Source organism: Pinus tabuliformis, chromosome X (assembly GCF_031772625.1).
Source record: "Pinus tabuliformis cultivar Carrire ecotype Pingquan chromosome X, CPIR1, whole genome shotgun sequence".
NCBI classification, from domain to species: Eukaryota; Viridiplantae; Streptophyta; class Pinopsida; order Pinales; family Pinaceae; genus Pinus; species Pinus tabuliformis.
In genome coordinates this window covers 1,012,601,397-1,012,613,585 of record NC_142308.1, presented here as the reverse complement: position 1 = coordinate 1,012,613,585, position 12,189 = coordinate 1,012,601,397, and the positions used below count along the sequence as shown (strand labels likewise).

General features: G+C 36.5%; 1 protein-coding gene across 5 annotated transcripts in view; it reads right to left on the bottom strand.

Moving 5' to 3' along the window:
- The window catches only part of LOC149143188 (uncharacterized), a 121,391-nt gene that overhangs the window by 13,838 nt on the left and 95,364 nt on the right, over positions 1–12,189 (bottom strand). For 2 of the 5 annotated variants that reach the window (XM_089447367.1, XM_089447369.1), the window contains 2 exons: positions 1,541–3,536; positions 1,104–1,165 (listed from right to left, as the gene is read on the bottom strand). In XM_089447367.1, coding sequence (XP_089303493.1) covers positions 1,104–1,165; positions 1,541–3,536 — 2,058 coding nt within the window. Of the gene's footprint in view, positions 1–751; positions 935–1,103; positions 1,166–1,540; positions 3,607–12,189 lie in introns of those variants that run through there. The other 3 variants (XM_089447370.1, XM_089447371.1, XM_089447368.1) reach the window with 2 other exon arrangements.

Genomic DNA, 12,189 nt, shown 5'->3' with positions numbered 1-12,189 from the left:
AAACTACAGATAATAATTGTCCTCTACTGATTATTTTTAACATGTATGACAAAAGAGTTGTACCTAATGAAAATCTATATTGAGTGAATGGAGGAATGGTTCTTAACCTTGAATACACTACACTTCTGGATGGTCTCTGATTGGAGAATTTCCATCCAATGAAAATCTATTTTGATCACACACTACACTTCTGGATGGCGTCTGATGGCGAATTTCCGTCCAGAAGGTTGATTCAGACTAGAGTTTGCAAAGATCAACATTATCAACAGCCAATAGACTAAAGTTTAACGAATATGTCCATCAGACTAAAGATAGAGTAAAATTCAAATTACATTTCAGATTATATTCATATTTCTATATGCATAACTTTAGAAGATCAATTTTGGATTAGATTGTGTGCATCCAGATAGAAACTTTGACTAGGAGAAAATTCTGATCTATTATGCACATTCGTATGGAAGCTGCGATAGAGCACCTCCCTTATTGTTGATGCATATAGATTCTCAGACCAAGACGAGGTACAAAATTTACACACAAAGGATTTGGAACATTATGGAAATACACTGTACAATATTGAGTGAAGCCAGTGTAAGACTGGCAAATAATATTTTGGTGCCCATAAGTGAACAGTTTCAGCTTGCACATGCTCTTATCGTTAATAATTTCCCTTAATCTTCCTCATATGACTAAAAGGACAATTACATTGGCTTTGATTTTTATTTACTGCAAGGAAAAGGCACCAGCTTCTTAGTCACAATTTTCTGGAACACGTAAAATTTTGTATCTTAGTGTTCGGCCACAGAACTCCAAACATTAGAATATGTGATTTGCAACTGGGCAGTGCTTGCAAGCAAATATCGTACTGGTCAATTGACTGAGTGCCTGTTACCAATTTTTGTTTACAATAAGACTGATATGAATATTCATGAGCTTCCTGCAATCATGTAAAAGTTTTCTTGTTTATACTATCATTAAGCTCGAATGCCATCACTAGGACATTTTTAAATTAAGAAAATATATTTTCTAATGATTAGAAAAGCTGTAGTCTAAATTGTAAAAATTCTGTAGCAATAAATGTGTACAAAAATTGAACTTTTCAATACCTTTCATTTTGTTTTTCTTTGCTGGTACCACTTTAATGCACTTCGCTGCGCGAACAAAATCCCTGTGAAGTAAAGTTCCTCGATTATTAAAAACTGATTTTTTAAAGTCTCCAGATTAAGTAACAAAACTAAACTGAAAAAGCATCAAAGACCAGTACTTTTTCAAAGAACAACAAGGTAATCCTGTTGATGTTTGTAATTCACTCGAAATTCTAGACTTTCCTATCCAAACAAAACACAGAGAAAACACAATCAACAAAGGAGATGATTTGCATCTCTACATGTCTGTAGTCATAGATAATGTCATTTCCAGCTGTAACACTACATGTGAAAACTGCCCAGCTATCACGTATGACGTTTTCCGAAACACTTGAGTATATATACTCAGAAATGTCCACCCCTTACTAAAGAATATGCTCAGACAAAAGTCAATTTACCTCCATGACAGATCACCAGCAAGAAGAAGGTCACCCTCTGCATCTTCATAGGCAATCACAAACCCCGGAATTGCATTAGAAAGACTGCAGCCTTCTCCAGAAGCAGCCATGCTATCCTCTTGAATGTTGTCCTTGAACATGTTCCACATGGTATGAGCAAAGCTTTCATAACCATCAAGTTTTTGAAGACAAACCCTTCCTCCAATAGACCTACCATCCATCACTACAGATATGCATGGAGGAACATTGTGATTGTCCGAGTCAACTGAGAGTGCACCAAAATATGGAGATGTATTTGAAAGCCCTAAAAGCTCTAATCCCATTCCTCCCGTAGTCACAGATAGATTATTAGCAGAAATAAAATTTTCTGAGGATAATGGAACAGAATGAAGTGGTGCTGAACTACTACATGGAGGGGTTTCACCATGAACCAATAGTGACAAGTTCAGATCTGAAATCAAGCTTGGGTGGTCCTTGGCAGAATAAAGAACATCACTCAAACGAGATTGCTGCCCTCCTTTGTGTTGAAAGCTAGAATCAATAGAAGGTCCTTGATCTGACTTAGACACATCAATGTTGCTGGCTGGAGGACCTGAACTATACAGCAAATTGTCACTCGGTCTAGTGGAAGGAAGGAAAGGAGCATTCATGCCTGAAAAGGAAGGAGATTTTAAGGTTTTCATCAGTATTTCAGAGCTGGTTTTCATTTCAAAGGGGAACTCTGATGTGTGTTGGTTTGGTTGAATAGGTGAAAAAACTGGTGCCAGCGACAGACGAAAGATGGCATCAGGACTAGAAACAAGTTCTGCACTTCTTTGTGACAACCTCAAGCCTTGTGCTTTCTTTGCTTCAGCTGAGCACGTACGATGCAAATCTATGCTCACATTCTCCAAAAACAAGCCATTTGGAAAACCTGTATTTGGAGTATGCTGCCTATTTTCCAGTAATGGTAAATGCCATTGGGTCATGTTTATCTGCCCAAACTCCGTGGATGGATGATTATGTCGAAATACTTCATGATCACGTGATGTCACTGGTTCTGAGATGTTTCCATACAACGAGCCTGTTGAGATGGGAGCTATCTCATCTCTGGTATGAGTGGTTGTATTTGAACAGTAGGTTATTAACTCATTGCTTGATGTGCAGATATTATGCAAATAACTAGGCCTCCCATACATAAATGGGTGTTCCAATCCCACCAAACCAGGAGATGTAATAGTACCACTGCTAAATTCAGAACCATCCTTGCATTTTGATACAGAAAGTAAATGGGGTTTTAGTTGAGAATCCTGTTGTTCGACTTTGCTAAAAGCCCCATAAATTAGTTGGGGTGATAATGATGGTGCCAATGAAAAACAGTCTGGTGTAGATTGCCATGACATTGCTAGCTTCCAATCAATGGGGCTGCTGTTGTGGGCCAAAGGCAAGTCTTTGTCAGAAGACGAAGCTGAGTTATTCATTCCCACTACTATGTCACCATTGCCAGTTGTTAAAGAGGGGCATTTAAATTGCAAACGCTCATTTTCAGGGTGTGTCTCATTTCCATCAGGGTTGAAGGCCAATGCATTTGACCTGATCCTTTTCATTGACCGTCCTACAAGGCTCAACTCTCCAGACTCTGCACTAGATATAGAACCTTCTTCTATCACATCTGCCGGTCTTGCCAAAGATGCCTGCAAATTTATAACATGTGCATCAAAACTACTGCCTGGGGCTCTAGTTAATTCCAGTGCACAGACATCACTAATAGATAATTCAAGTTCATGACTTTGTGACGGCCCAGATGAAGTCGAAGTCCTCAACTCAGATGTTGCCGTATCCTCGGGCTCACTGGATTTGACCATTGTTGCTGACAAGCAGGATGATGCTTTGCCCTGTGAAAAATACTGCGTCGGATTCTTTAATTCCAAAGCCTCTGACTTATGAAGGGAACCATCCACATAGCATTGAGCTGATTGAACTGTGATAATGCTAGGCACTTCGCAAACAGCCATTGCTGCAATTGGTCATTGCCAAGTATTATTTCAATATGATTATTGATGTTTTGTCTGCTTCCACCACCATTGCTTAAAATAGACAAATTGCATAGTCAGAAAAGAGATGATGCATTACGATAATGAAACAAAAGTCTTAATTAATTTTAGTTTCTAAACCAGTTATTTTTTATGCACTAGATATGAATCATAGCCAAAAAAATTCATTAAGCTTAAAATTTCACTGCATCAATGATGTGGTTAGAGAATTCTAAAAGGATGGATACTGTATGCTCCGCAGAAAGTGACGAAGATTAAATCGCTTGACCTGTCAAATACTGCTAAAAACTATAACTGGAAAAAACCAAAATGTTCACAGAAATGAGTAACTACTCATTACTGACAGTTCAACAAAATAAACTAGAGTTGGTTGTTGCCACTTCTAAAATCACTATGTGTATGTCCGGGCAAACTAAGATCCAAACTGATACAAAATGAGTTTTTCATACAACAAAATAAAGAAACACCAGCCCTACCTATACTGTAGTTTTGGGACCATAAAGCATGTTTGGCACTTGCCCAATCTGTAGCATACCTGATGCTTTCTTTTGGCTGGGGTCATCAATCATTGTTCTCTTACACCAGTACTACTTGAAAGAACTCACATCAACAGCCTCATAGACAGCTCAGAAGATTATTTCTAACAGATTGAACAGTAATAATTCTAAATATATACATTCAAGAGCATACAAACCTTGTCCTATCTAACCCATAAGGAAACAATTCAAATGAACTGTTTACAATATTGCAATTAATTTCCTCAAAATTGAGAGCTAATGTAACGAAGTATAATCAGTCCCCAACTTCAAAAAAAAGTAATGATCTGTGAAACCAATTGCAAAGGGACAGATTCACCATCCAGCCATAGGCACTACTACTCAAATGCCACCCCATCACAGGAGGAATGATATGCTATAGAAATATTTCTCACAATCTCCTTCAATTTACAGCTACAAAACCCTAGCTAGCCACATCACTAGAACAAGGGCAAAAGTGGATTACAACAACAGAAAACCTTGCTAGCCTCAGTGCTAGAACAAGGAAAAGCCATAGGTTAACCCATTGCTGCCTTGCTGGCTACTCCCAAACATAAAATAAAAGTCAACCAAAGACCTCTGTCAGGAAGAAGCATCTAGTACAACCACAAATACCATGTTGGCTACTGTTAGAAAAAAGTCTTCTTGCGAACATCTTTGTTAGAAAAAGGAAAGAGCTATGCACCAAACCCTCCTTGCTAATAACCTCATTAGATCAAGGAGCAAGATACACACTCAAAAACACTGTAACAGAAAGGCTCCCTACGTCCACCATAGCCATAGCCACATGAGTGAAAATAAATACCTGGTCAATGCCATGACAATGATGGAGAAAAGCAATTGCATAAACCCATCACCAACACATGCAACAGAAATTGAAATTTCTGAATTCCCAAAAGAACCTCTTGAACATGCAACATGCAATAGATGGGGAACTAAGTCACAGGACACGTCCTCCAAGGTCCCGTGTCCCGTATTTTACGTGTCGGACATGAAAACGGCCCTAAAACGTGTCGAAAACGTTTTTCATCGTGTCCTGTAAAATGTAAAACGTATTCGCCGGTTTTCGTCATGTCTTGCATCTGGAAAACGCGTATTCCGTTGATAGAAAACGTTGCCTGCATAAAGTGACATTCTCCTTAATCTTCATTTTCATCCTTTTACTTAAATTTTTAACATTACCATGAAATGACTCAAGATGTTTGAGAGTGGTTCCGGCCTCATTGGATTTCATATGGAGAAAGTAGAATTTTAGATTTCATTCAAAATGCAGCAGACTTATAAGTTTTTCAGGATTTCAGGATTGGGAGATTGTAATGTTTCCAGGTGACACCAACTGCTCGGGCTACCCCTGCCACCAGTAGAGGACGTGGTCTAACTCCTATAGCTCCTGCTTCTAGTTCTTCAGCTTCTAGAGCATGGCAAACTCCACTGCCAACTCCACCAGCACCAGCATCTACATCTAGAGGAAAAGGGAAAGTTGTGGCATTTTCTCGCAAGAGGGGCAGAGGAAATCAATAGGATTAGACTTTAGTTATTTTCTTATGTGCTTGTAAGTTGTACATGAACAATGAACATTGAATATTCAAGAATCAAGACCAAGCATATCACATTCTAATTTCTAAATAGTAAATTTTGATTCTATTTATTTTTTTAAAGTGAACTATGAACTTTGAGAAGTAATTATATTTTAATTTGATTAGATAAGCTGCAACCTACAATTTAATATGGATAAAAAACTATATTTCGATATATATATATATATTAAACATATATAAAACGTGTCCCCCGTGTCCTGTTTCTAGGTCGCTGTGTTTCGTATTGAATACTCGTATTTACGTGTCCTCGTGTCATGTGACTTAGATGGGGAACCTTCTTCAAACCCATTTCTCAACTCAAAGTGACCAAAATACTGAAAAAATAGTTGGCGATGGTAGGTGAGGAGAAAATGCACAACTGATATTCCCATTTAGGTGGTGCTTCTCTCCTTGAACACTCTTGCCTCGAGGCAATCTAGTCCACATAACTTCTTTACAATTTTGAAAACTTTGGGCTTTATAGCCCAACGACATAGTTAAGTGGACAAAATAGGAAATATTTAGAGATACATATCAATGTTACCTTTATCATTATCAGCAACTTATCACCGGGGGGTCCAAAATTTTAATTATCCGCAATATAGGGTAAATTATCGGGAAACTTGAAAAAATAAAAAATCATTTTTTTTTTCGATTTTTTAAACTTCTAAAGCAACATCAACATCAAATAAACACATTGTCACGTAAATATGAAGATAAAAGTTTAAAACTACTATATAAAATGTATAAAATTTCAAGTGGTACATCAATCATTGATACTAGATAGTAGATACTGAAATATGACATTTTTTCAAATTTGTATTCTTCTAAAGCACTTATCAAACATCAACATCAAACAATTAACAAACACATTGTCACACAAATATGAAAATAAAATTATAAAACTACAATATAAAATGTATAAGATGTAGATAGTAAGATACTACTACTAGATACTGAAGTCTGAAATATGATATTTGTCATTTTGTCTTGACTCCTTAGTCAAGAGTTGAGTCCTGACAAGATAATAGTTAAAACTTAAAACTTAATACAAAATCACTTTAAAACAAAAATAAATGTATCTCATGAGATGATCATCATGAGGCATCTAGATTCTAGATACTATAAGTCTATAACGATAATCCGCTAAGCTTGTGATTCTCTCTTTCTAGTACTATCACGAATTGAATTCTTTGCAATAAGGACAATGTATGCACATCATGCCCTGGGATTTTGGCAAGGTGGTATTTCAAGCGGGTGTTTCCACCAAACATTTCCATTCCACAGAGCTTGCACCTTAGCTTTGCTCTATTATCATCCTCACATGGCTCACCATACTCCCACATTTGGTCCAATGGCTTTGCCATTTTGTAGAGCTCTGATTAAATTTTCAGGTTTTGGACCTACCACACAAAACAAATGTGGAAATTCAAAAGAGGATAAGAGTTAGACTCTAAATTGATAGTATATCACTAATCTTGGAAAACAAAGAAAAGGAAGGCAATTTCTTTTTACATACCTGGAAATAATAAATATGGATATGGTATACTGGAGTAAATCTCCACTCCAAAAATGCTCAGCTGATGGCAAAGAAAACTATGGATTTCCCCTTGTTTGCTTGATGAAAAATGGTCACAATGTTTGGCCCTTCAGATCTCAACCCTAGCTACATAAGTATTAAATCCTCCAATCAAAGAGAGAAAAAAGAGGTATATCTAATGAACATTGCATACCCTATACTAGATCTTGAAAAACAAAGAAAATGAAGGAGAATTTTTTTTTACATACCTAGAAATGTGGAAATGGTATATTGGAGTAGATATCCACTCCACAAATACTCAGCTAATGGCAAAAAAATGTATGGAAATTCCTTTGTTCACTGGTTATAGTCAAGTCACAAAGTCACTATGCCTCTCAGAGCTCAATCCCAGCAAGCCAAAAACTGAAATGACAAAAAAAAGGGGACCCGGGCACTTAAAAATGAAATTTGGAATAGTAGGGTGATAAATTCATTCGACTCGCAATAATTTCCATAAATTATTGTGATAAATTAAATTATCGCGATAATTTCGATTTTGCCAAATTATCACGATAAATATCAGTGATAATATCGACATAGGTGATTTCGACGGTACTATAGCGTTAATTCCAATATTATCGTGATATGTGCAACACTGATACATATACATCCCTTTCTTAATGGGACCTTAGCATTGAACTCCCACTTTACAAAATTGGGATGCCATCTCAAAGTTCAAACACACTAGTACGATATATTCATATAATTATATGTGAACTTTATAACATGTACAATAACATAAATGGGGTACTAAATTTGGCTTCCCCTTATGTGAACTTTATAACATGTACAATAACATAAATGGGGTACTAAATTCGGCTTCCCCTTGATAAAACCATCGACCTCTATGCAACCTTAAGATTATAAGTTTAAACAAAAACATATATTGCTTTCTCATAATCATCCTCCATCTCCCAAGTTGATTCAATAGGTCTATAATGTTGTTGTGCCTTGACTTGCACGATGGGCCAGTGTTGCAACATTGTGGTCGTTCTATTGACAATACAAGTAGTTAATATTTGAATGCATAACACTAGGGTAAATTTGAGGTATAAAGCCTTACATGTAGTATGAATGGGTATGATGTGGGTGGATTTGGTTAGTTTTTCCACTATTACCATGATGGCAATATTGGGGATAAAATCCATGAAAATCGACTCTCCTTTCCATTATAGAATCAATACCCACATAAGTAGTCTAGCAAGTTGTTGATGTGCAACTTTCTCTTTCTATCATTTAAGTCAGTGTTGCACTTATTGGAATAATAATGGAATTATCATGATAAAGTCGCCAAAACCAACCTTGGTGATAATATCGATAGTATTTATTGTGATAATTGTTCCTTTTGAAATTATTCTGATAATTTCAATATATTGCAATAATTTAGGTAATTAGCACGATAATTTAGATATTATCATTCTCGCTATATCAGTTTCACCTTACAACCAAATTTTGCTTTTATAACCCTCATTTTTTAAAGATGTTTTAGAGGATTGCCCTGTGAGGGTATTGTGACTATTTTCCATCAAGCAAACAAGGCGAAATCTATTGTTTTCATTTCCAAGATTCATCTCATGAGATACATACCCTAGTAGCTAATGGTAATATTAAATTCTTAAAGTAAAAGGAAGTCTATTCTTAATCCATTTACTTAAAATTTTAACATTACCATTAATTGTTTAGGCTATTTGACAGCGCTTCCAAGCTAATTGGTGTTAGAAAATTAGAAAGGCAGAAAGATTTTCTTATTCTTGATAATTACTTGTGATCTTCTTGATTTGTTATTACGATTCTTTATATCTTCTTCCTTTTAGTTCAGCAAGAAATTACCAAAGCAATAGCACATAAAAAAAATGGACACTAGATGTAGGCACCCTGCTAGGGGAAAACCCCCCTCGAGGAGAAAACCCAGTCAAGAAAATTCTTCCTTTCAATAGTATTCTTTGAGACTCTTCACCCTAGACAAAGACCAAACCTTCCCTCCATACCAAGTCAACCTCCCATATTTTCAACCTCTTTCCCGCAACTTTGACTAGGCAGCAACTTTCGGCATCAGGCAGTTTCCAGCATCAGTGAAACTTGGAAGACTTTGATCTCCCAATCTAGGACATGAAACAAAGAGAGACAGCCACCAAAATTTCGATTTTCTTATTCTCCTTAGACTCCACCCAACTCGCACTTCCTTTGGCATCCCGGCTTCAGACTTCACAATTCCCAACTTCCTTAGAGATATCGAACTTGCTTGAGATGAAGTGCTCCAAATGAATTCGACTTGCTTCTATTTATAGGATTCAAGGGAGGTTGAATTGATGTCCTTAGGTTGACTTGATCTCTTCTAGGCTGACTTGATGTGGAGGATACATAAATTACATTTGATTCAATACTTAACCTTTTTACATGATTCAAAAGCCCAAGAAGGGTCTCTTTAAAAGTACAATGACTTTATTGACTTAGAATAAATCCTAGAAGTCCTCAATGGGGACTTTGACCTAAAACATGGTGACCCAAGCATGAAATTTGTGCGTTAATAAGTCACAATAACAATAATAATAATAATTTTCTTTATTCTTTTGACAAGTACAGTACAAGATGACTCAATTACATTAAATGAAGACCGAAGCTAGTTACATTTCCAACACTCCCTCTTAACTAGGGAGGTATTCATCATATACAAGTACAATGGAAGATCTCAACCATATGAACCATGAAGAACTTTAGGCACCGCAATGCCATGGACTAGATTCCTGACCAGGGCAATCTATCAATTGGTCTCTCAACAATTTAGGCACTGCACTGCCACGGACTAGATTCCTGGCCAGGGCAATCTATCGAAGTGGGAATAAGGCGAACTCAAGCTTTCAGCCCCTCTAGGTACCATTAGGCTTACTTGTTAACCACCAACCCAAAAAATCCAAGTGTGCATCCAAAAACAGAGCTCAATAATCAACACCACCTTTTCCAACTTCGGGACCTAGACATCAACACAAAGTGTCGGCCAGATGTCCTCGCAGGAAATGCTTCACTCACAAAGCCTCAACACTCCTAGATCCAACAGATGAAGGATGACCAATCTCTCCCAATCAAATTAATTGGTAAACAACATGCTATCAAAATTTTCAAGAGATTCACCTGTACAAACACAACCCCAAGCAATAATATGCTTTCATATGTATATAAGCAAATACAAACCTCTGGGGGCTTTCCAGACAACTTGTTGTTGCTTCTCAACTTTTCATAGCAGGACTATCAACTGAATCCCTAACAAAAGGTTCCTCAATCATACACTTTCATTTCCTACTTCTCATGCAATAACATATTCTTCAATCGGATCCAACTTTCCTTCTTTCAATAGCACCTCAAAATGCATTCTCCAGTTCCTTCTCTCATTCATGGCCTTCACTGAAACTTACGGCTATTAGTCCTAGTCTAATGCATGACACATGAAGTAGAGAATCAAATTTTGTCACTCCCTCTTAATCAGAGAGGATCTAATCATTCCTGTACAAAGAATATTCTCAACCATCGTCTTATCTTAGGGAGATTTATTTCATTCAAGCTCCCTCTTAATCTAGGGAGATTTCTTCTATTTTCATCATCAGAGAATCTTTCGTGGCTTCCAACCATTTTCATCAGAGTTACCATCATCCTCATCATGCTTATCACATCAATGAGCATCTTCACCATATTGAAGATTGTGTACCTGCACAACTTGGATAGCAAATACAACCAAATCTATAGAAGCATGAAGTTAGCCATATCAGAATCACGGAAGCATTTCAACTTTATAGTTTATACATATCAGATACCCAAGCTTAATTACAAACAAGAGACATATACTCTTCAACATCTTGCTAGAGACTTTGTCATAGACCCTAGATTACTTCATAACTTTTTTCATTCTATCTAGGGTTTGAATGTTTCTTTCAAAGGTATAACATACCCTACTACAACATATAGCAGACCCTAGACACAATTCAAACAAATATAGATCTACAAGGCATCTAACAACTTTCAGAATTCATATGTTAGATTTTCCACTAGGGTTTCATACAAATCCTAGATTTCATACAAGAGAATCAATCAAAACCAATCATAGCTTAGTCATTAACATGACCAGCTTCCACTAGGGTTAGTTGCAAGCCCTAGATTTTCAATCAAACATTAATCCCAACCAAAAGTCAGATTTCAACAATCTTACACAAATCTCAAAATATCACATTGTCATCATACATCAGAGATTTTTCACTTCTACTAAGGTTTAACTCCAAAACTCTAGAATTTCATTTTCATAATCTCAACAAGCATTACATAAATAGATCTCAGATTATTATATCACACATACTAGAGAATTTCCTTACTACTAGGGTTTGGCTACAAAACCCTAGAATTCCAAATATCATCATCATAGAATCTCAAACAAGGACTTATTATTAAATCCTAAGACTTATGACCATTAATAACTAGGTCAACACACATATCTGGGAATTTATTAACATGCATAAGCATATCATTAATACATATACTAGCCTAGACCAAGCTAGGGTTTCGACCAAATGTACACACACACATATATGTACCTAGGCTTTCATTCCTAGGATCTTGCTTTCAAATACATAACAAAGGTTTTGCTTATAAGCCCAACCAAACCCTAAATATCTAGGGTTTCATAACATAGCAAAGCAAACCCTATTAAAAAAATTCAAAGGTTCGAGATCTCAGAAAAACATCATTCAACCCTAACAAGTTAAGATTTCATGATCATACCGAAATCCCAATCATGACATCATCAATAAGAACTTCAAACAACATTTCACAATATGCCTAAGCAATTTAGGGTTTTAGACATTCACATTAGCATACCCTTAGGTTAGGGTTCTACAAAGAACCTGTCTAGGGTTCTTTGCTTCTGGACAAACCTTATCTT